Here is a 25,146-nt window from a genome sequence, read left to right as displayed (position 1 = left end):
AGTTCTGGGCACCAGTTACAGAATCGCGGCTTTAGGGAGTCCCTGCCATTCAGCTGATATTGGAGGGGGAAATTCCCCTGCTGCGATTGGCTGAGAGCATCCGCAGCAGGGAACCCCCGTACCTGACCACAAATCAGTCGGCAGGAGAGATATCCACACTCCCTCCTGTTGGCGCCTCCCCCCCTCCCCGGCAGGATGGATACCCAATCTCTCCTGCCGGTAACCCCCAAACATCCCTGGCTAATTTTGGAGAATGACTTTGTTTTTAAGAGATAAGGGCTAGGGACTTGTATACTGCCTTTTTGTAGTTACACAACAACATTCAAAGCGGTTTACATACAGGTACTCAAGCACTTTCTTATCTGTCCTGGTGGGCTCACGATCTAACTAATGGGCAGTGAAGGATTAAGTGACTTGCTCAGGGTCACAAGGAGCAGCGCAGGGTTTGAACCCGCAACCTCAGGGTGCTGAGGCTTTAGCTCTAACCATTGCACCACACTCTCCTCCTAATGCCAAACTAATGCTTTTTCTGCTTTAACAAAAACATATTACACTAGAAAATAATAAAAAGAAAACAAATTGATTTTATTAAGTACCCTGTACTCTTCTAGGTTTACCTTGAACCATTGTGTAGAAGGAATCTATGGATGATAAGTTTGAAGTGATGCTGACATCTTCTTCCCTGCTAGATGATGTAATATCGACTGTAATAGCCTTGTCCATTTCTCCATGGAGATTTGTTACCACTCCAGTGGGGAATGTAACATTGGTGAGACGTCCCTCGCTATCGTAACTAAAATCAAAATAACACAGAACATTAAAGTCAACGTTACATTTTAGCAACTGTAAACCTAATGAGCAGCCTCACGACTCAAAATGGCTGATGCACGTTTGTGTATTCATTGGGATTTATTAACTGCCTTTTCATGAAGAGATTCACCCAAAGCAGGCTCACAATCTAACTGAGGTACCTGGAGCAATGGCAAATTACACGACTTGCCCAGAGTCACAAGGAGCAGGCCGAGATCAAACTCGCAACCACAGGGTGCCGAGGCAGCAGCTCTAACCACTGAACCACACGCCCCCTCCCTTATGTTCGCTTTTGTATACTGTAAGATAGGGGTGTCAAAGTCCCTCCTCGAGGGCCGCAATCCAGTCGGGTTTTCAGGATTTCCCCAATGAATATGCATGAGATCTATTTGCATGCACTGCTTTCTTTGTATGCTAATAGATCTCATGCATATTCATTGGGGAAATCCCGAAAACCCGACTGGATTGCGGCCCTCTAGGAGGGACTTTGACACCCCTGCTGTAAGATAATAATAATAATAATACATTTTATTTATAACCCGCAATACCTTGCAGTTCAGAGAGAAACTGCCAAGGCGCTGTAGAATACATACATACATCGATACATAGCCAAAATTTAATTGGACAAATTTATCAAACAAGTAAGTCTTCAAGGATTTTCTGAATTTTTGATAGGAAATTGTATTCAAGAATAAATCGCTTATAATTTTACTCCAGACACAGGCCTGATAAGATAAGGTTTTATCTAGAAATCTTTGGGAAGTACAACCTTTCAACGTCCAGGCGAGAAAAAAGAATTGATACGTGTATATCGAGATTTCACTGGGAAGCCAAAGTAGTTCAGAAGATAAATAGGCATCAAACCTACCAATGTTTTTTAACATAGACATGAAAATTTAAAGATGCAGAATGCAGACTTCAGACAAGCTCTGACGCAATGGATAAACTGTTTCTCATACAGGAATATTTGTAGTTAATAGCAGGATTATAAAGGCTGATTCTCTGCTTCAGATTCTGTAGTTTACCCTTTGAAGAGCAACCAAACACTTCTCTGCACATCTAGGTCTTCTTTTACGAAGGTGCGTCAGGGTCTTAACGCGTGGAATAGCGTGCGCTAAATTGCTGCACGCGCTAGCCGCTACCACCTCCTTTTGAGCAGACGGTAGATTTTTGGCTAGCGCGCGCTAATCTGGTGCTTGCGCTAAAACGCTTAGCGCACCTTCATCAAAGGAACCCCTAGTTTACTGTTTCAAAAAGAGCACGCTTTGGTGCTATTAAAACTGCTGAGCATCCTGCACTGAAATCCCAGTAGCTTTATCTCACTCTTGTTGTCCTTTTGATCGCCTCTTTAATGACAATGCTGCGCGTTACACTTTGCCCTCATTTCTAGACCTCTGTACAATTATTTCCAGAGGGCTAAGTGTTCTCAAGGCAATTTTGCCTAAATAGTTTTGCTTATATGGTGTGCCCTGATGTTGCTTTGCTTGGCAAACTCTTTTCATAAACCAAGTGGTGGGTAGAAGGACAACTAAACTGACAGGAAGCACAGCAAAAGTAAGTGAATAATACATAACATTTTGAACAGAAGAAATCTAAACGGTGCCAGAGTTGTCAGATTTGTCAGAGTTCCAAGGGCACGCTGCATGAAATAATATCAGCCATATCTGAACTTTGCTTGGTTGTTGACACTAGTGATACTAAACTTTAATAGCTCTACTGTAATTGTATTCACAGCCTCTTGGCACTGTGACAGACAAATAAAGGACTAAATTGCTCGAGTTTACTGCTTACTCTGTTTTTCAGATGTATTTAGAGAATATTATGTTTTTTAAAAGAAGTTTTTGTGATGCTGCTGAATACGGGCAAAGATTAGAAAAGGGTCCTTAGGCAACATTTTTCACTACCTGTGGTGTTATGATAGGTGTCAGAAAAACCAAGACCTACAGTAGATATTAAATATATTTTATGATATTGACTAGATTACACTACAGTAAGAGAAGCTTGTTGGCAATTTTTTTTGTATATTAGGCAAACTTCACACCTTATATAATGTAAGATTTTTATTCAATTCCACGATTTGCTACATTTATCTTAGCTAAAGGTAAATCTGACAAACTAATGCTTTTGTCAGCAACTTTTTCCGATATTCAATTATGTTCCATAGCTTAAGAAAAAAAGCAATAAGCTATAAGAGTATATAATAGTGTTTCAACATGTAAACTAAGGGGTCCTTTTATTAGGGTTCGCTAACCGATTTAATGTTAGCTTACAATTAGTGCGCACTAAATGCTAGGGCGCCCATAAAATATAATGGATGTCTTAGCGCGCTAAATCGGTTAACGCACCTTAATAAAAGGACCCCTAAATTTTATTTTAGGTATTTATATACCACCTATCAAGGTTATCCAAGCAGTTTACAATCAGGTACTTAAACATTTCCCCTATCTGTCCTGGTGGGCTCACAATCTATCTAATGTACCTGTGGCAATGGAGGATTCCGTGACTTGCACAGGGTCACAAGGAGCAGTGTGGGATTTGAACCCACAACCTCAGGGTGCTGAGGCTGTAGCTCTAACTACTATGCCACATGTTAACATGTCCTCCTGGTTATTAACCTGCACATTTTATCAAACATATCTGAAGAACCTTGGGATGTATGTGCTACTAGTTGGAGGTTATTGAGAGGTTGGAAAAGGGATTTTTACAGGGTTATTTTAAAAAGAGTAACTATCCCCTCTTATACAAAATCGCGGAAGTGGGTTTTAGCACAGGCTGGCATGCTGAGTGCTCTGTGCTGCTCTCGACACTCATAGAGTTCATATGAGCGTCGGGAGCAATGCAGAGCATTCAGCACACCGGCCAGAGCTAAAAACTGTGTCTGCGGTTTTGTAAAAGGGGGAGGGGGGGTTATTTTATTATATTTTGCTGCTGTTAATGTGAGGGTGGCTGGGGTTTTTTTTGTGTGTACCTTAATTCTTTAGTGCATATTAAATCAATTTAGCACACAGTAAAAATACCTTATTATAACTAATTTATGAAGCTAACCAGAGAAAATCCTGAAAATTGGGAAATTCATGAAAAACAGAAAGAAAAGAAAACGGACATTTTCTTGCCTGTGCACATTTCTAGAGTGATCTGTGAAATTAAAGTAGAGTTGCAAAGTCACTAGTTAGTAAGAATATATTTTCAGTTCTGTGTTGTTCTGGGGCTCTTGTAAGGACATCGAGAAGATGGAAATGGTTGGGTGCCTGTAATAATTTACCCACAGAAATGACAGAATCAAGTACTGAGACTGAGTTTAAGCATATTGGGACAACAACAGCAGGGTTTGGAGGCTGCATGAATGTAAACAACCCATCCTTCATTCCCTCAAGAGCAATACCAAAAGAAGTGGTCAGGACATAACAAAGTGAACATAAAGGAAATATAACTCATATACACTTTTTACTTTAAGGAGCAACAGTGGAACAGCAGAAATTGTATTTGGATGAATAAAGGTCGATTTATTGGAAAGTACAACAATTGCTTTGCAGCTGTATTCAACTGTAGGTGATGCGAAAAGATGTATTAGGACCTGAAATGATCTGTGTTTCGGCACTTCTGGCCTTCATCAGGAATCCTTCGGCAAAGAAACATTTTAATATAAGCCATATGATACATATGTGTGTGTATAAAAGAAAGAGACCAAACCTGGAGTAAAGGAGAGAAGAGGACCAAACCCTGAAAAAGTGCAACCAAAAATTGTGTAGAGAGAAAGTAAAATCTGAAATATTTATGTGGAGGCATTCCAAATCTAAGGTCCCCTTTTATCAAGCTGCAGTAGCAAATGCCGCGTGGCAAATACACCAAAGCCCTTTCAATCCTTATGAGCTTTGGTGCATTTACCGTGCCGGCCCATGCTATTTTGCTTGATAAAAGAGGCCCTAAGTGAGGTGGTGATATAAGAAAAATATGACACAAAGGAATGAAGCAGAGTAATGGAGATGAAAACATATCAAAAATAAGTGAAACCATTCAAGGACTTCTGATGAAGGCCGGAATTGCTGAAACACAGACCATGTCAGGTCCTAATACATACTTTCACATCACTTACAGTTGAATACAGCTGCCAAGCAATTGTTGCACTTTCCAACAAATCAACTTTTATTCATCCAGATTTTCTGCTGATCCCAGATGTTGTACTGTGGGATTTTTATTTTCCTTTTTTTTTGCTCACTATTTACTTTATGCAGATAAATCAGAGGAGGTATGTGTCATTGGAATCCCTCCTCCTTATGACCTTCAGTTACAGGTTCAGATGGATAAATTGAGTTTTGTAAGTGAGGAGGTGAAGAGCTTGGGGCTTTTATTTAGCTCTAAACTGCCATTAGAAGATCAGATCTCCATGTAACCAGGATGGCCTGGTATTATTTTTATTTGTTATGAAGGAATATTTGCATCAGCAGGATTTTCGAACTGTGTTACAGTTTGCAGTATTAAGCTATCTAGATTACTGTAATGCAGCATATTTGCAACTACACAAGAATCTATTGCTAGAATTTGCCTGTCAGAATAATGACCCATAGCTTTAGATGGTATTGAGCGTCTCCTATTTTGGTAGCTTTATAGTGGCTGCCTGCATGTTTGAACAAAGACATAAAGTTGGTCTGTGCTTATCATGAAACTGGCTCCTTCTATTTTAGAGTGATTGCTTAAGCATAGGCTCTCTATGATTCTTTTAGGCCTATAATTTTGAGCTAGTGTGTCAAAAAGCATTTAGCTCAGTTCAGATTCAGAATATCGTTTTTCCAGAGTGAGTCTCATTATTTAGAATGCGCTACCTCAGGACTTAAGAGATGGGCAGGTTAGTTACTGTTTCAATGGCACTGAAGAATCGGCTTTTCTCTAACCTGATTTGATTGTGAACATTGTTTTAGGGGGTTTTGAATGATTTGTTTCGCATAGTTGATGCTTTTATGTTTTTTGTTATTTTTCTTTTTAGTAATGTGCTGTGTAAATTTTGGCTCTCATTTTCCAAACCACATTCATGCTCGAGATGTGCATAAAGCAGCACTTTAATATTTATCTTGTATAAATGTCTAGGTTTCCATTTTGCAAAGCAGGGATATGCCCCGATTGCATGCACATGGCAAAGAGCATGGTCTAATCAAGACAAGGGTGAGGCAAAGATAAACAGGTATGGCACACACCCATTCCTGTGTTGGCTTTAAACACATTGCTATTTTCTGTTTTCGTTTTGCTGAAATGAATGCATAAACGTCCTTTTCTCCTGTATTTTAGAATAGGCTCCACATATGAAGATTTGGTTCTTTGGTAAAATACTTGTGAAGCTTGAGACGTACTGACCTGCATGTCTGAATTCCAACTGTGATGACCTGCCTAAAATGGAGTTGTTTATTTGTTGTTTTTAAGAATTGTAATTTCAGGTTGCATGATTCCTGAATTGTAATTTGCACCGAATACCATGATGGACAAAAGGGTGGGTGATAAATCTTTAAATGATTTATGTACTGATTTCAAGCTCTTTGACAGAGGGTACACATTGTGGTGATTCTGCTACATTTCTTTACTTAACAGCAGGGTCACCGTAATATCTTCTGAATCCCCACAGAGGATATTCATGAGTTCCTTGTCCTACTTTGATCTTTTTTTTTTTTTTGTAAATTCTAGGAAGATGGTGCCAGCCTGCCATTTTTGGGCATGAGTGTCTCCTGTGGTTTTGGAGGGACTACAAATCTCATCTTTCCTTCATTGGAGTCCAAGAAAGTAGGAGTGGCCGTAGAAACTTAAAATAGCCAAGGTACAGCCTGAGACGCTGCCTCCTTGGCTTCCAGGCAAGTCAACACAGTGGGAGTGTTGCCAACCCGTAAGTCAGCTAGGCTTAAACTGAAAAGATATTACCTTTATTACAGAAAGAGAGGTTGATAAGATCAAAGATAGTTATGGATGGAAAGATCAGCATGTAGACCAGGCAGAATGCACTGCCTAGGTTCCAGCTACCAGTAAGGATAGTGTCTCCATAAGGTAAGTGGGACCTTCCTACCTGGTACATCCCTTGCCTCCCAGACTAAGATTATAGGCATCTTTTGAGATATTTTAAAGACTACTTTTATGTTTCCTCCTTGGAGGAGAACAAATATATTCCTCTTACATATATCTCATTCCAGAAGATATACATTTATGTGGTTTTGAAGCTAAAATAAGTTTTGTGATATTACGTTAATAGTGAGCATACTATAAAATTAATACTACTATTAACATTGGTCCTTGTTAGAGGTATCTGGCTGTTCGTAGTTGTGGATTGTTGCTACTTCACTGCAGAGGTAAGAGAGAAGATGAAGTGTCTAGGGGCCCAGCTCAGAACCTCAAAGTAGATGAGAAGAATACCAGAGGGGTGCCTCAGGTCCAAAGACTTTGACCCTATAAATCTTGGATGTCCAGATAGAAGATACTAAAAAAAAATAAAAATAAAAAAATTTCTAGATATATGGGGCTCCTTTAACAAAGCTGCCTTAGCGGTTTAACGCACGTAATAGTGTGCACTAAACTGCCAGACGCGTTAACCACTACCGCCTCCTCTTGAGGAGGAAGTAGTTTTTTGGCTAGCGCAGGAGTTAGCGCATGATTAAAAGTCGCACGCGCTAAAGCCGCTAACGCGGCTTCGTAAAAGGAGCCCATGGTGGTTTGCCTTTTGAAAAAAGGCATTTTCTCACTGCCGACTTTGGACGTCTAATGCCATACATCCAAATCGGACTTAGAAGGACCGCTGCTTCCTCTTCAGGCGGTCCCGCCCTTTCTCTGATGTCAGAGAAAGTGCGGGATCGCCGGAAGAAAAAGCAGCACAGCAGGGCTCAGAGAAGGGGTGGGACCGCCGGCAGAGGAAACAGCTGGGCTCGCTGGCATCCGGAAACAAGGTAGACAGCTTCTCCATGGGGGAGGGGGGTGAGGCTGTGGGGGTGCGAGCAGTTCTTCGGGTGGGGGTGCGAGCGGTCCTTCGGGATGGGAGTGCGAGCGGTCCTTCGGGGTGGGGGTGCGGGTGCGTGCGAGCGGTCCTTCGGGGTGGGGGTACGAGCGGTCCTGCGGGGGGGGGAGGTGAATCGGACGTCGGGGGGGCATCAGGCTTTCAGGGTAGGGACAAGACTTCAAGGAGGAAAGGAGAGTCGGGGCGGGCGAAAACAGAGTCAGGATCTCCAGAGGAGAGTCGGGGCGGGCGAAAGGAGAGTCGGGCAGCATGCGTGGTATACGGGTGTGCGCGGTATATAAAAATTTATGTACATAAATATGTGTTTTTTGCGTGCTATACCCGTGTGCGCGGTTTACACGGGTGCGCGTTATCTATGTGAAAATACGGTATTTGAATATAAACTGATCCAAATATAAACCATAGCAACTGTTCCCCCATTCCCCCAAAAAAAGGAGGGGGGAGGGGAGGAAGGTTGACTCGAATATAAACCGATACTAGAAATTTGGATGATCATGGTGTGGCCTCAGTGTTCTGCCAGTTTAAGACACATCTGCCCCGCTCTTGGATCCAGCCACTTGGGTATCAAACTGAAAAGAGACTAGGTAAAAAGCCAGATCGGACTTTTATTTTCCAAAACGCTTTTTTTTTTTTTTTAACCATACTGAATTGATAGCCTTGAAGGTGCAGTGCATTGGGATGAGGGAAAATTCAGTGCAATATTTCACATATATTCCGTGCAATTATTTTCACAGGGGTGATAGCTAAACAGCTTTTATAAGAACTCGGTATGTAAGCTCTCCTTTTTCCTTCATTTCAGTCATCAGCAGCACCACCACCACCAAAACACTTTCTAACATACCACAGAATTTCTTAACATTATAACTAAAGAGCTTTTTTTTATAATTGGTCCATGCTTTTTATCAATTACCATGCCAAAACAATTAGCTTTTCAAGTGCTCTTACTTCCTGCACTTGCCATTCAGAAATGCTTTTTCCAAGTCTATGCCTTTAATGAGTTATGAATATAGATGACAGCAGATAAAAGATTTAATTGGCCCATATAGTGCACCTAATCCTGTCTGATTTAATTAGCTTATCCAGTCTGCTGAAGAAAACATATCATCTTTCAGCAAGGGTGCGTTCAAAAATTTGTCTCCAGCAAGAAAGTGACATGACAGGGAGCTCCCATCCCCCTCCCACCCCTTAGCCCAGTCAGCATTAGGCTTACCAGTCCGGTGCTCAAATAAGCTGACACCAATGTTCCTTGCTGGGCTGATGCAGGACCTTGAGCTTCTGCACATGCTCAAGGCCTGCTGATTCTCACCCTCTCCAAGAATCCCTGAGAAAACAGGAGCCAGCAGGCCTTGAGCACGCTGTGGCAGGGAAAAGGTGCAAAGCTCTAATAATTATCAGTTGTCAGCAAGAGTTAGCCCTGTCACTGTATAGAGAAACAACAGGGAAGACCATAAGCCTATGCAGGAAGTTCCAGGGGGCAGAAATAGTCCTGGGACAAAGGTTTATTTGCCCTTAAACCAGTATACTGATGAGCAACAAGCAGAGGCAAGTTTTACACCCACTTCTGAAGTCACTACGTGCAAAAGGGGTGGGGTAAACACCAGGGAGCAAGCAGGAGAGAAACTCATTAACCAATCTCCTCAGTACACTATGGGCTCCTTTTACTAAGCCGCGTTAGGGCATTAACGCGTGGAATAGCACGCGCTAAATTGCCCGCGCACTAGACGCTAATGCCAGTATTGAGCTGGCATTAGTTCTAGCCGCGTAGTGTGGGTTTAGCACGCGCTAAAATGCTGCATGCGCTAAAAACGCTAACGCAGCTTAGTAAAAGCAGCGCTGTATGTGCAGTGCTCTCCTCTGTCCAAAAGGGCTTATATGGGGAATGGGCTATACCTGTAACAGTGTATTTATGGAAGCAATGGGGAAAAGAGATATACAGTAAGACTATTGATTAGCCTCAAGATATTACACTGAAAGATATTTTAAGTCATGGTTAGGACCGAGGAGTGTATAAAAACGACGATACCACAACTCTATAGTTTTTCTCAGCAGACAGTTGGCAAGTTTCATAATGTGGATTTTAAATTGATAAGATGTCACCAAGCTGTCACAAATTTCTTCTTAGGTGGTTCATTACCAATCAGCTTTTGTTAAAGACAGTTTGTTAATCCAGAAACAGTTGGAATTTTTTGAAAAATCAGATTTGTTCAAGAACATTGCATAGTTTGAATTTTCCTAACATCATCATTTGTCTTCTGAGATATTGTTGTGTAGATATTTAGTATAAACTTTTTTATTCACCAACAGGAAAGATATACAGTTAGATAATAAACAAGAATTGAATATTTCTGATTGTAGATATTCCTCAAGCTGAGAAGATTGATGAGGGGGGGGGGGGGAAAGATGGAGCCAAACTAGAATCATTAAATTTGACGGATTTCCTAGAATCCTCTCCCAGGAGGGAAATTACTACTAGGGCTATCTTCCAAGTGACTCTCTTGACTGAACAGGAAAAATAAAAATAATATACTGAAGAAACATTTCTGGAAAAAAGATGTTCAGTTTTGTGGCCATCCTATTTGGAATTTTCTGGATGTAGCCAAGACCCCATAACAATGTCAAAAGGAATTTCTGAAACTGAAGGACAGGGTAACAGCTTTTTTCCTCCAGTTTCCCTGTAAATGTATGAGAACATTAGAATCTAGTAGATATATTTACTTTTTTCATATTTAGCTTGAAAGATTACTTATTGAAAAAGAAGCTTCGGTTGAGGGGTAATGTAAGTGGATAATTAAGAAAGAAAAAAAGGTTTGAAGATGGGGTGGGTCTATTTTTTGTTTAATTTTATTGCTTGTATATCATTTCAGTTGTTTCTTCCCATTGATGTGGACTTTGATTTCTTGCATTTCATTTATGTGAAATATGTATATTATAATGCAATTTTTAAAAAGGAATAAATTCTATATATGTTGCTGAAAATATCAGCACTTAGCTCGATTCTATAAACCGCCTCCGGAGTTAGGTGTGGTTTATAGTATCATGCATAGTGCCTGTCCGCATGACTACCATTTAGGCACGTGAAATAATATAACATGGGCTTTCCAAAAATCCTACCCATCACAAAAAACGAAAAATATAGAACAGGTGGACAAAGAGAGGAGGATCAGTTAAAGACTTGCTGAAACCAAACCAAAGCAACAGAATTGCAAAAATGATGATAGAAAGCATTCACCACAATTATATTAAAAAAGCCACTATGAGACAAACATGGTTATTTTTGTTACATAGAATTTTCTGGACCCCAGTTAGATTACATAAAATAGATAGTTCTAAGTCTAATAGGGACTCTGGATCATCTGTTGTATTTTTGTCCTTTATATTAATATTTTGGAAATCCATATGGGAACAAATTAATCTAGTTTTAGATTCAAATATTCCATTAACATATGAGGCTATAATTTGTGGAACAATTTTACATGTTAAATCCACTTTAGATAAGTATAAAAGTCGTCTATTTTTAATTCTTACAGATATAGCCATTCAATTGATTACAAGTAATTGGAATAATCATGATAGAATAAATTATACTTTCTGGTGGGTGAATGTGTGTACTATATACAAATATGAACGAATTAATGCAGAATGTAGGGGACTTAGTGGAATATTAAACAAAATTTGGTGCCCATTAACTACATTTGTACAAATATAATACTGTATTTTGTCTTACTTTTTTCTTGGTTTATTTATCTTTACACATCCAGGGAGGGTGGGGAGTTGGGTGGTTGGGAGGAAATATCAATATTTTAGGTAACTTGTTTTCATATTATATTATTTACTTGGTTCTTATGTTATTACTATATGCAAAATAATGTAATTATTGAATAATAGTTCTGTTATCTATATAGATATTAGTGTTATGACTTAATGCAATAATATACTGTTCTTTTATTTATATAACACGGTTCTTATTTAAAAATCAATAAAGAATTATAAAAAAAGCCACTTATTCAACCTTTCAACAAAAGTTTCCCACCTTTCTAATATCTTTATCTGCAAATATCTCAATATATAGATATATGAATCAATAAATAAAGAAATGAATGAAGAAAAAAATGAATTAAACTAGGAGGAGTGCATATCATAAAGCTGAATAGACTCATATCATAAGACCTCCTATAACCTGGATGTTATTTCATGTCCCCGTCCTGAAGAAATGGCTGTAATCACTTATGCATGCCTCCAACCTCCCCTTATAGTGTAAACAAAAGAACCCCACAAAATAATGTGAAAAGAGTTTCTAAAATCAAACAACTGTAGCAGTAGCGTACCTAGGGTATATGGCACTCTGGGCCCATCATTTTTGACACCCCCCCACCCACCCCCCATGTAAAAAATATTTTTTGTAATAACCATGAAACGGTATAAATGGTCAGAATAGAAACAGGGAGTGAAAATTTTATTTTATTGAACCTCATATATGTAACCATTATTCCGAACATAACATAAATTATGTCTGAATTGTCATGACATCAGAAGTACATATGGAGTAGTTGCAGGTGATGCTTGAGACAGTTCTGACTGTGTTAGTTCAGTTTTATGTGTTTTTTGAATAGAAGGGTTTTTATTTCTTTTTTGAAGGTTTTGTAGTCTGTGGTCGAGGTCAATAGGTTGTAGAGTTGGGGGTTGAGTGTTGCAGCTCGAATGGCTAGGAGGTTGTCGAACAGTTTTTTCTTTTGACGTTTTTGGTTGGAGGGTGTGTGAATGGTGCGTGAGTTCTCCTATGTCTGGTTGAGGTGGATTGAATTATTTAACTGAAGAAATTAGTTACCCCCTCATTCCACACACATTAATTCTCTTCCATTTTTGTTCCCATTATAAAAAAACACTGATAAGTTCCCAGAAAAAAAAAATACATTAAAATAAGAAGTGAAAACAAAGGCCCCTACAGATGAGAACATAACTTAAGAATAGACATAATTGGGTCAGACCAATGGTCCATCATGCCCAGTAGCCCATTCTCATGGTAGCCAATACAGGTCACTAATACCTGGTCAAAACCCAAAGAGTAGCAACATTCCATGCTACCGATCCAGGGCAAGCAGACACTTCCCTCATGTCTTAATAACAGACTATGGACTTTTCCTTCAGGAATTTATCCAAACCTTTCTTAAAACCAGCTACACTATCTGCTTTTACCATAATTTCTGGCCACTTCATTTTTAAGTTTAGATCTTTCCTTCCTAACAGAGACCTTGCTAGATATCAAATACAGCACAAGGGAACTTCACACGAACTTAGCTGTGTAGGAAATGTGAATCTCCTCATACACCCACCTATAGTGCAAAAATGTGCAAAGGTCTGGTTTTTTCTTTCGATCACTACATAGCCTAATGCCACACAAGCAGCACTGTTACAAAAGGTCAATGCTAAGGTTAACAAAGTTTCCTTCTTTGGACCACAAGGAGATACTGACAAACCACTGGAAGAGATCCCAAAACAATTACCTAGGCACAATACCCAAAGACCCACTCAGTGTGTGAACCAGTTGAGTGGAGTGGACTAACTGGGGGGTGGAAATGGGCCCGGAGTTTGCTAAGGAGAATTTCTCAGAATTTCTTCCTCTCAACACATTGACATACTGCCACCACCACCACCACCACCACTAGGAACACCTCACCGGGTAGGCCAGCAATGCTTATAAACTTTATAAAACACATTATTATATTTTTTTATAAAGCACATATTTTAACTGAACTCTCTGACATCCTCAGCCTTTCCATTCACAAAAATAGAAGAAAGAAAAGTTCCCATTTCCTGCTGTCTCATGTCCCCGGCCTATACAATATTTTTCTTCTGCAGACCAAATCCTCATTTCACTTGCATTATAAAGTACTGAGGATGCCATCTCTCCCCAATCCCAGGTCCTAAAGTCTAAGACAGTATCGCAAACTGCCCGATTTAGGAAGAAAAATTTTGATTCAGCCTATTTAATTGGTTTTTCGATGCGATTTTCCTGCCCAGTTGGGTGATTTTTTTCAAAAATCCTGGTGGGTTTTATAGCTTTTTCACCCCCTTTGGCTTCTCCTAACCACACTGGCGCTGTGGTGTAAATAAAATAAAGAAACAAAAAGGACTTTTCCTCTCTCTGTTAAATCCTAGCTCACGTTTGCGGTTTAACACCAGCTCTGGCAGGATACACATTTCAAATCTGACATATTGTAATCGCAAAACAGAAAATAAAATTAATTTTTCTACCTTTTGTTGTCTGGTTATTTTTCAAATCTTGTTGGTCCCAGGCTCTGGTTGTCTTCTGATAACTTGCTTGCCTGGGTCTCCTTCTTTCTTCATGCTAACCATCCATCTGCCATCTCTGTCCTCCCTTTCCATTTCCCTTCCCTCCCCAGGAAGTCTGGTATCTTTCCTTTTTTTTCATCTCCCTCCACAGATCCACCTATTCTTAACTACCCTTTCATCCGGCATCTCCCCCTCCTTCTCCACCACCCCAGGGCCCACCATCTCTCCCTTTCTTTTCCCAATTACCCTCCTATCCAGTATCTCTATCCCTCCTCCACACCATCCCTTGTGTCCAATTTCTCTCCCTTTCTGTTCCTTCCCTCCCTAAATCCCATGGTCCATCATCTCTCTCTCCCTCTCCTCTATTTCAGACCCATTATTTCTTCCCCCCCAAAGTCTGGCATATGCACGTCTCTTTGAACACCCCCTTCCCTCCGTGTACTTCTAAACCAGGGTCCCCCCCCAAAGGCCTGTCCCCCCCTTAAAGGTCTGCATCTCATCCCTGAAGGCCTGTCCACTCCCCCCTTGAGGGCCTGCACCCCCCCTTGAAGGCCTGTCCCCCCCCTTGTAGGCCTGTCCCCCCCTTTAAAGGCCTGCCTGCCTGTCCCCCCCCGAAAGCCTGTCTCCCCCAATGAAGGCTTGTCCCCCCCTTAAGGCCTGCATCTCCCCCTGAAGGCCTGCACCCCCCCGAAGGCCTGCACCCCCCTGAAGGCCTGCAGCCCCCTGAAGGCCTGCACCCCCTTGTAGGCATGTCCCCCCTTAAAGGCCTGCCTGTTCCCCCTTGAAGGCCTGCCTGCCTGTCCCCCCCCGAAAGCCTGTCTCCCCCCATGAAGGCTTGTCCCCCCTTTAAGACCTGCATCTCACCCTGAAGGCCTGTCCCCCCCTTGAAGGCCTGCACCCCCCCAAAGGCCTGCACCCCCTTGATGGCCTGTCCCCCCCCCCTTGTAGGCCTGTCCCCCCCTTAAAGGCCCGCCTGCCTGTCCCCCCCTTGAAGACCTGCCTGCCTGCCTGTCCCCCTCCCATGAAGGCTTGTCCCCCCCCTTTAAGGCCAGCATCTCCCCCTGAAGGCCTGCCTGCCTGCCCCACCCCGAAGGACCGCTCGCCCCCCCCCCCCACCCCGACATCCGGTTCTTCCCCTCTGGCCTCCCTGCACCATTTAGAGTACCGAAGCAGCCTGCAGCAAAATCGCGATGTCAGCGATCTTGTGCTGCTTGTGCTATCCTCCGCTGTGGACCTGCCCCCCTCCTCTGACGTCAGTGGAGGGGGCGGGACCGTGGCGGAGGACAGCACGAAGCAGCGCAAGATCGTTGACATCGCGATCTTGCTGCAGGCTGCTTCGGTACTCTTAATGGTGCGGGGAGACCAGAAGGGAAGAACCGGATGTCGCAGGGGGGGGGGAACGGACACCGGAGCACCCCCTCAGGGCTTACACCCAGGGCGGACCTCCCCCACCCGCCCCCCCTTAGTACGCCACTGAACTGTAGTAGCTCTAAGAAAGGTGGGAAACTTTTGTTGAAAGGTTGAATAAGTGGGGTTTTTTTTTCCATATAATTGTGGTGAATGCTTTCTGTCATTATTTTTGCAATTCGTTGCTTTGATTTGGTTTCAGCAAGTCTTTAATTGATTTCATTGATCCTCTGTTTGCCCATCTGTTCTATATTTTTCATTTTTTTAACATTATGCACAGGCATTTATGACAATGAAAACCAGGCTTAAATGCCTATGCCTAAACTGTGATGGGATCGGACATACTCTACATCAGTGTACCCAACTTTTAGGAACGCCCATGGCCCATCCATGCTCCTTCCTGAATATGCCCCCCTTTGAGTTCTATAAATTAGAATTTACAGGCACCACTTTATTGAATATGCTTAGAAAGTTGTGCATATAAATTCTAATTGGTGCCAATGATTGCTTGTTAATTGGCAATTATCAGAGTGGACTGGCTTGTTAAACAATTAAGTTGCCCATACAAATTGGCAATGCACATAGATTAACGTGTGCAACTTTGGCCGCTGTATATAGAATCCAGGGGCAAATGAAAAAGCCTGTAATAGGCACGGTCTTTGTTCCCTTTGTGCAAATTTTCTATCAGCTCATTTTTACAATTTAGCTGTAGAGATACCAATTATTTTTATTATGAAAGCATACAGCGATGGTAATCAGGAGCCTAGAATAAAGGATTGTCCTGTCTAACAAGGGCCAGTCCAACGGTACAGTAATGAAAGTGTCAAAAAGTGCAGTGTGCATGCACTCCAGTAGATTTATGTCTCACAGATTTTTTTGGCTAACTTCCAAGGACAGAGGTAGGAAGAAAAAGCAGATATTTACTTTGCTACTGCTAACGTAAAGCCCTTTAGGTTAAGCTGGCTTTAATGTCCTGTCCACAATCGCTTTCAGAAAAATCACTTCCCTATTTCTAGTTTTTGCCTTGGCCAGGTACACTGGTGGTCTCTGACAGATAACATAGCAAGGATCACCATCATTCATGATGCTCTCCATCAGATGTGCCAAACTGAAAAAAAAAGCAGCATTTTTTCTGATGGCGTTCAGCTTCTGCTATGCTATTTTAAACCAACAGCAGAATAACTATGGAACAAAAGGGTCTGCTGCACAGTATTTACTTAGAATGCATGTGAAAAATTGTTTATTTTAGATCTATGTTGAAAAGTTACTGAATTGTACCTAATACATTCAAGCGAGTGACAGGTACGACCCCTCCTAAGATGGAAGATTAACATTTACAACACAGTCTGGCAGGTTGCCATCCAAACAAGACAAACAATTTGCTGTTTCTGAAAAAAAAAAATATTCTAAATGATCCTTTGATAACACTCTTTTAACTATTAGATACTTACAACCAAAGTACTGTACTAAAATTAACCCAGAAAAGAATATCATCCTCCCAGAGCATGTTAGATTTGTTCCTGACTTCCTACAAAGGGAATTTTAAAACATCAGATATGTAATCACTTATAAACTGCCTCCCTAACTTCTATGAATAGCAGTTCAAAGGGGTATTATTCTACATAGAACTTCCATTCTTAGGTGGGGGTTTTTTTCTCAGCTAACGGAGAGTCCAAAAAATTAGGGTCGGATTCTACAAACAGCACCGATATCAGCGGCCGCCTAAAAACCATCTGCTGATCGCGTTTCAAGCATGCACCGGTGCCGTTTGCAGAATCGAAACTACCTCAAACATAGGCACCAAAATCTAGGCCAGCGTATTTGAGGCCTACATTTCTGGTGCCTATGTTTGATGTGAATCACGTCTACGGAGGCGCCTGAGGACGTTTAAGGTCGTTTCCAGCGTTAGCCACGCCTACTTCGGCCTTAAGCATTTTAAGGCGACTCCGTAAACGCAATCTAGGGGCCATTTTTTTAGGTGCCTCAAGGTGACTACATTTTTGTTTTTAAACTATTTTTTACTCATTTTTAAATGGGTTTGCCACTGAATTTAGGGGCTGGTAGGGTGCCTGCTGGTACCTAACTTAAGGCGCCATTTATAGAATATGGGGCTCATAATCGAAAGAGAAAAACGTCCAAAAACCGGCCTAAGTTGGCACTTGGATGAACATTTCTCAAAAACGTCCAAGCGCCGAAAATAAAAACGGGTTTTGGACATATTTCTAAATGACCTAGGCCTTCATAGTGTCGCTCAACGTCCAAAGTGAAATGGGGCGTTTCGGGAAGCGTGTCGAGGGCGGAGGTTGGGCGGGATGTGGGCTGGCTTAGACTTAGTCGTACAGCATGTATAACTGAAAGTTTAACAACAGAGCCTAGACGGAACTTGGACGTTGGACTTAGACCATGTAAAACATGGTTTAAGTCACAAAAACCCACCTAACTCACCAGATAAGCACTGAAAACACATAACACAGACCCCCACACACTACCCCAGTGATCACCAACCCCCCCACCCCCATAAAAATTTTATTCACAACTTTAAAATTCAGCCTCCAGACCATCATCACCTGGCCGCCTGGCATAGGAAAACCTAGTCGTCCAGCCCAGGGGCAGCTTAAGTCGTCTTGGGGGTGGGTTAGGGACCCATAGAGAGGAGGACCCATGCCCATAAGCCCCTGTAATCACTGCATTGATACTTAAACATGTGCACTCCCCTATATACCCCCAAAACCCTTTTGTACTGGCATATAAGTGGCTCCTGCAGCCATAAGGGCTATTGGGGTGGTAGATAAGTGGGTCTAGGGGATTCTGGAGGTAGTTTGGGGGGCTCACCATGACCTTTAAGTGAGCTGTAGTGAGGAGAAGCCATGGCACCCTTTTTGTGAAGTTCACAGCAGTGCCCTGTAAGGTACCCCACTATTTAGGTGGCATGTCTGGGTGTGCAGTCCATCACTTTGCAGACCCCTCCCACGTCCAACAGGGCTTGTTCTAGGCGTTTTTGACTTGGACTGAAAGTTGGACGGAAATGTGGTATAAAGATGGACGATTTAGTGGCTTGGACGATCAGATCGGCAGTACATATAATTAGATGATTTTTGAAAGAAAAAAAAGTTGGACGTATCTTTCGAAAATGTGTCTTAGACTCTTTTTAACTTTGGGCGACTTGCGAGATGGATGTAAACAGACTTAGACGTCCCTTTCAATTATGCCTCTCCACGGGTTTTAGCGTTTGTTGTTTTTGCAGCACAGATGCTGGGCTTCTTTTTCAGTAGAATTAAACATACATTTGTGCAGCTCAGGATTTGTCAGTGTGAAAAGGCAAAATAATAATGAAGGATCCTAAAAAGGGAAGGGGTGAAATAATACAAAGGGCAATGGGGGTTTTCTTATGTTTATTCAACACTTCTTTTACTTTTTTTTCTCCGAGGGTGTTTCAGTTAAAACTAGTTTTGGATTATTTTTAGTCACAAAAATGGTATAAACAAGTACAAATAAAAATAAGTAAATAAAACCTAAAATCAGAAGAAATAATCTGTCTTGGAAATGTGAAACATTAATCAGGATCTTTAATATCAAGAAAGAGTTTTAGCATATACAGTGATACCTTGGAATCCCGTTCGAGTTCCAAGACAATTTTTCCCATTGGATTAATCCGTTCCTGGGTCCCACAAACTCAAATTTTAACAGGGAATACACTGGAATTTAAGGTAAAATATTAACAAATATTCCAAAGCAGCATTCAGATTCTGGGGCACAAACACACACATACAATGTGCAGGGCGTTCGGATTCAAAGCAGAGTTTGGATTCCAAGATAAAATTTACTACAAAAAAAGGTTTGGATTCCAAATCGTTCGAGTCCTGGGGTGTTCACATTCCGAGGTACCACTGTATTTGATTCAAAAGGTATAGGGCCAAATGTTTAGCTAGCGACGATCAGAATTTTGGTGACTGCCACTAGTTTTATACCTGGAAATTCAATGCCAGGCCATGTTTGGGCTCCAGCATTGAATTATCAAGTATAGGGAGCCAATTAAAATATAATTCAGGACTTAACTGTGAAGTACCAAATAAAGATTGAACTGTGCTCATTTTATTTTATTTTTTTAAACCTATACCATGCCTGTCCCTAGGCAGATAGCATAATAAAAACATACATAAAACTACAAAAGCAACTACTGTCAAAACATTTTACAATAATACAAACAAACAAAAAACCCCATCTCAAACTAATAAACTGCTATACATTTCCCATTCGCGGTTTCCCTACTCGCGATTTCACATAATTGTAATTTTTTTTGGGGGGGGTGGAGGAGAGAAACCCCCCCCCATATTTTTGTCTTCCTCCTGGCATCCTGACCTTACCTAGTGGTCTAGCTAGTTTTCGAGGCAGGAGCGACTCGAGAGACTATGGGAACTCCCCACAGCCATTTCCTAATGGCTATCTGCATGGGGCAGGAGCGTAGGAAGATTGCTCCTGCCCCAAAAACCAGCTAGACCACCAGGTAAGGCCGGGATGCCAGGGGAAGGCGGAAGGGAGGCGGGGATGTGTCAGAGCCGGATATTCGCGGCTTTTCGCCATTCGCGGTCCGGCTCTGCCCCTATCCCCCGCGAATAATGAGGGAGAAGTGTACTAACACTCAAGAGCTGGAGAAAGCCTGTACATACATGTATGCTTTAAGCACTTTTTTAAATTGCCGTATTGAGGAATAAAATCAGTTATCTTAATTGGTTAAGTGCTGATTATCAATGTACAGCACTCTGCATCGGATAGCACTATAGAAATAATAAATAGTAGTAGTAGTAGTAGTAGTAGTAGTAAGTGCCACTCTGCTCTGGAACATGCACCCCCTCTTCCCCCAAATAGACAATTTCGGCTTGGGCAATTACCAGGCATTTTCTGCAGCACTATCCATTTAAGTGCCGGTGAAAATACCCAGTTAGTTCTGAACAAGCAATTTGAAGCTCTTTCTGGCTGGTTAAATCACTTTGAATACCAACTCCCGCACCTTCAATTGCACAAGGCCTACTAGGTATTGTATAGGGCAGGGGTGTCAAAGTCCCTCCTCGAGGGCCGCAATCCAGTCGGGTTTTCAGGATTTCCCCAATGAATATGCATGAGATCTATTTGCATGCACTGCTTTCATTGTATGCTAATAGATCTCATGCATATTCATTGGGGAAATCCTGAAAACCCGACTGGATTGTGGACCTCAAGGAGGGACTTTGACACCCCTGGTCTAGGGGTACTGGTCTGGTTATGCTAAAAGGATGAGTGTCCATAAATAGACAAGGATCAAACCCACTCAGCTTCCAAACGATCCCAGTATCGGAATCGTATTTGCAAACTATGAGATCAGGTAATTTAACCGGGCATTAAGTAAAGGCAATTAGCTGTGCAGCATTATTTTTGAACTTACTCAAAGAAGGTAGTCCATCCAGTCTCATCACTTTTAGTTGCCAGAAGACCACTGTTCCCATGGTAGGTGAACAATACCAGCTCTTCTCCCTGGGCTGTCATGCTTTTCAAACATCCGTTGGTACCTATGGTCAACCAGATTACTTGATTATCAGGTGACACAATCCTCACAGGCATCCGGTTAGGGTCCCTTCTGATACGAAGAGTATTTCCATTACTGTCTGTCACAGCAGTAATATCATTATCATTGCTGTAGCTAAAATTGTACAGATATTCTCCTGTAAACAAACTCAGTGTATGCTGGTGTGTACCATTGACATCAAAAATGTAGAGTTCTTCTTCTGTTGGAGAGGCAACCTCATAAGAGTTCATGGAATTCAGCAAGGGTTTATTCCTGGATACAGCCCTTATCCGGATATTCCCTAGGTCTGCAATGTACAATGTGCCATCTGGAGAGACAGATAAGGATGAAGGTGCATTAAGCTTGGCATCTTTGGCATAACCATCACCAGTTTGGTAGCAATCGCAATTAGCATCATTTTTGCAGTCACAGTCTGAGGGTATTCCAGCTACCAAAGAGATCTCTCCATCAGTTGTAACCTGCCTTATTCTGTTAAGCTTCTTTTCATCTGTTTCTGTGATATAAAGGACTCCTGTATATGATACGGCAATAGCTGTTGCCGATTCAAGTGTTGCCTGCACAGCATGTTTTCCAGCAGAGTACTCCACTCCAGGAACTTGGCAATACATCGGTCTCCCAGCAGCAATACGAACTTGTCGATTTTCCATGATCTGTAAAACCACATTGTTGTCTAGAACATAAATGGAATTATCCATTGGATTGATAGCCAAGTCTGTGGGCCATTCCAGACGTACCTTAGGAAAAGAAAATAGATTATTATTGTAATAAAAGGAAACCATAATCCACTATTAACTTAAAATTGCTATAAAAACAAGTGTTGGTATAATAGATCAAGTTTATTCATGTTTTTTTGATTAAACGCTTATCCAAAGCCTAGATTCACTAACAATAGTGACTCAATCGCTGTTTTGGCCGATTCTCTGGCCGATTTTCCAACAGCGATTGATTCACTATTAAGTTTGCATGCAAGTGATTTGCACGGAGGTGCAAATCATTTACATGCAAGCTCCCCGACAGTAGTGACAGGAGAAGCAGCCTCCTGCCACTGCTGTCAGGGCTTCTGCTGGCTTTTTTTCTTCTTTTTTTTTAATGGGTCAGATATTTTGCGTGTATTACACATGCAAAATATCTTTTCAATAGAAAAAAAAAAAGAAAGAAAGAAAAAAAAGCCTCCTGCCCCACGACAGCGCCCCCTTCCCGACTGCCAACCGCCATCAAACTAATATGGCAGGAGGGATGTCAACATAATCTGTGATATCAAATCTGTTATCGACAGGTCTTCATGTTAGTAAAACCCGATTCAAAATAGCCAAGCAATTGTTAGTGAATCAATCACTTGGCTATTTTGCATGGGGTTTTACTAATTTGCATGGGTGGATCGGATGGGATCAGAAACTAGGCGGTGGGCCTTTTAGTGAATCGGGTCGTTACAGGATCGGTAAGTTTAGTGAATCTGGGCCATAATTCTTTGCTGGAGGACCTGGTTAAGGTGATTGACATAGATTAGTTCAAAAGACATTTAGACAAGCTCCTGGAGGAAAAGTCCATAAAAAAGTTTTAGCAAGATAGACTGACTGGTCACCATTCCACCAGCAGTGATCAGCATAAAAAAAAAAAAGATTCCTGATTGTTGCTGGGTAAATTAGTCCCAGTTATTCAATGCCAGATCAGCTGCAGGCATCAGCATTGAATATCTAGGCCTGACTGCATTGCTGCTGGTTGCTTGAACTTAAGCAGGTCCTAGCTGGTGCATGTGCGTGTTAATTAACTTAACATGCAGTAACTTGTAGGTCAATACAAAGTAAACTACCGTATTTGCCGGCGTATAAGACGACTTTTCAGTACCTTAAAATCCTCCCCAAAGTCGGGGGTCGTCTTATACGCCGGGTACTGTTTACATGCCCTTACTTTACATTAGAGAGCTGCACGGGGACGCCCCTAGGGTCGCGGGGATCCCGTGGGGATGCCCCCTAGGGTCGCGGGGATCCCATGGGGACGCCTCCGAGGGTCGCGGGGCTCCTGCGGGGCTGGATGCTCAGTCTTCTGGATGTACGCGGCTCTTCTTCTCCCTACCTTCTCTGCTTGCAGCACAGAGCCGAACGGAAATCTTCCCGACGTCAGCGCTGACGTCGGAGGGGAGGGAGGGCTTAAACAAAGCCCTCCCTCCCTCCGACGTCAGCGCTGACGTCGGGAAGACTTCCGTTCGGCTCTGTGCTGCAGGCAGGGCAGATAAGGAGAAGGAGAGTAGCCTCGCGGTTCGAGTGGCTACCAAGGGAGAGGAGCGGCCCGCCCCGCCCCGGTTGCAGCATAGCCGGCCAGGTTCCCTTACTTTTGTGGCACTTCCCCGACCGACCGATAACAGCCCGGGTCCGACAATCCTCCCTGCCCTGTAGCCGCGAATCTAAATTACCTTCTTACAGCAGCTGTAAGAAGGTAATTTAGATTCGCGGTTAAGGGCAGGGAGGTTTGTCGGACCGGGGCTGTTGTCGGTCGGTCGGGGAAGTGCCACAAAAGTAAGGGGACCTGGCCGGCTGTGCTGCACCCGGGGCGGTAGAGAAGGTGTGCGGAAGAAGGGGTCGTCTTATACGGCGCGTATATAACAAAACTCTATATTTTAACTAAAAGTTGGGGGGTCGTCTTATACGCCCAGTCGTCTTATACGCCGGCAAATACGGTAGTTTAGCATGTGCTAAGTTCTGTAAGGTAGAGTAAATAAGGAAAACCTCAGAAAATTATCCTCAACACACATTTATTTATTTATTTATTCATTCATTCATTTCTCTTTACCGTTCTCCCAGGAGAGCTCAGAACGGTTTACATGAATTTATTCAAGTATTCAGCAATTTTCCCTGGCCCATGTTGGATTTCTACATTCATACAAGTTAAAACAATTATATACATATTACATTCCAAAATTTAACTTTGTTATGTATTCATAAAAAACATTGTACCATACCTATTAAAAATTGGGTTAATATTCCCTTTATCTTACTAAAATCTGTCTTCAAGAATGAATTCTTTCTATATTTTAAATCAGGGGTAGGCAATTCCAGTCCTTGAGAGCCACAGGCAGGTCAGATTTTTAAGATATCCACAATGAATATGTATGAGATGATTTGCATACACTGCCTCCTTGAGATGCAAATCTTTCTCATGCATAATTATTGTGGATATCCTGAAAATCTGACCTGCCTGTGACTCTCGAGGACCGGAATTGCCTACCCCTGTTTTAAATCATTTCAAGAATTAAAAAAAAAAAAATGGATTGACTGGTTTCAAGTTCAACCTAAAATAAACAATGTGCTGCTTTTTATTATGCATTTGGAACTTCTGTGCAATCCAAAATGTAATACATCTTCTCAAACTTGCTTAATTCTACTTGTATATCTGATAATCTACACATCTTCATAGTAACAGAGTAATTTATCTTGGCTGGGGCCTTAAAAACAGTGGTCTTGTATTATATTTGCTTTAACACAAAAATAAGTAGTTTATTCAGATACTCCTGAACTGCATTAAATTGGTAATATAACTGCATTGAAACCTACCTCACTAATATGCATGCTAGTATCACATGTTAAAGGTCGTGCTGAGGTCAGGTCATTCGAACCAAGAAAAGTTGAAATTATTCCATTTTGATCCACTTTTCTGATAACTTTTCCATCAACAAAGTAGATTAGTCCATTCTTGTCTATAGCAATTCCTTTATTGAAGAAAAAATGTTTATTTTACAAATTCCTGATCTCCACATTGTATGTTAGCATTTTATTGCATGCCTATTAAAAAAATTACAACTGATGGATCACTTGAAGAGAAATATTTCTGTTCATTTTGGTGGTAATTTTAGGAGGCTGTCAAATGCTTAGCTATGCTTTGATAAAATTGCCAAAAGCAATTAGTGCTGCCTGATTCAGGGAAAATGTTTTCGATTCAATTCAATTCACTTTTCGTGCCCAATCAGGCATCTTTTTCAGATGTCCTGGCAGGTTTATTTTGTAATCTTTAAATGGATGCAGAAGATGATGAAGTGAGGTAAACTGGAAATACCCACATAAACAAAGCTCCTAATGAACCCTTGAAAAAGCCCTTGTGGCGA

General features: G+C 41.7%; 1 protein-coding gene across 5 annotated transcripts in view; it reads right to left on the bottom strand.

Moving 5' to 3' along the window:
* TENM3 (teneurin transmembrane protein 3) overlaps positions 1–25,146 on the bottom strand; it is a 2,583,516-nt gene that overhangs the window by 54,481 nt on the left and 2,503,889 nt on the right. For all 5 annotated transcript variants that reach the window (XM_033942956.1, XM_033942961.1, XM_033942964.1 and 2 more), the window contains 3 exons: positions 24,599–24,753; positions 20,910–21,784; positions 618–793 (listed from right to left, as the gene is read on the bottom strand). In XM_033942956.1, coding sequence (XP_033798847.1) covers positions 618–793; positions 20,910–21,784; positions 24,599–24,753 — 1,206 coding nt within the window. The remainder of the gene's footprint in view (positions 1–617; positions 794–20,909; positions 21,785–24,598; positions 24,754–25,146) is intronic.

The sequence above is a fragment of the Geotrypetes seraphini genome, chromosome 1 (genome assembly GCF_902459505.1).
Source record: "Geotrypetes seraphini chromosome 1, aGeoSer1.1, whole genome shotgun sequence".
Taxonomy (NCBI): domain Eukaryota; kingdom Metazoa; phylum Chordata; class Amphibia; order Gymnophiona; family Dermophiidae; genus Geotrypetes; species Geotrypetes seraphini.
The sequence above is the reverse complement of the archived record's forward strand: the minus strand, read 5'-3'. Positions and strand labels throughout refer to the sequence as shown.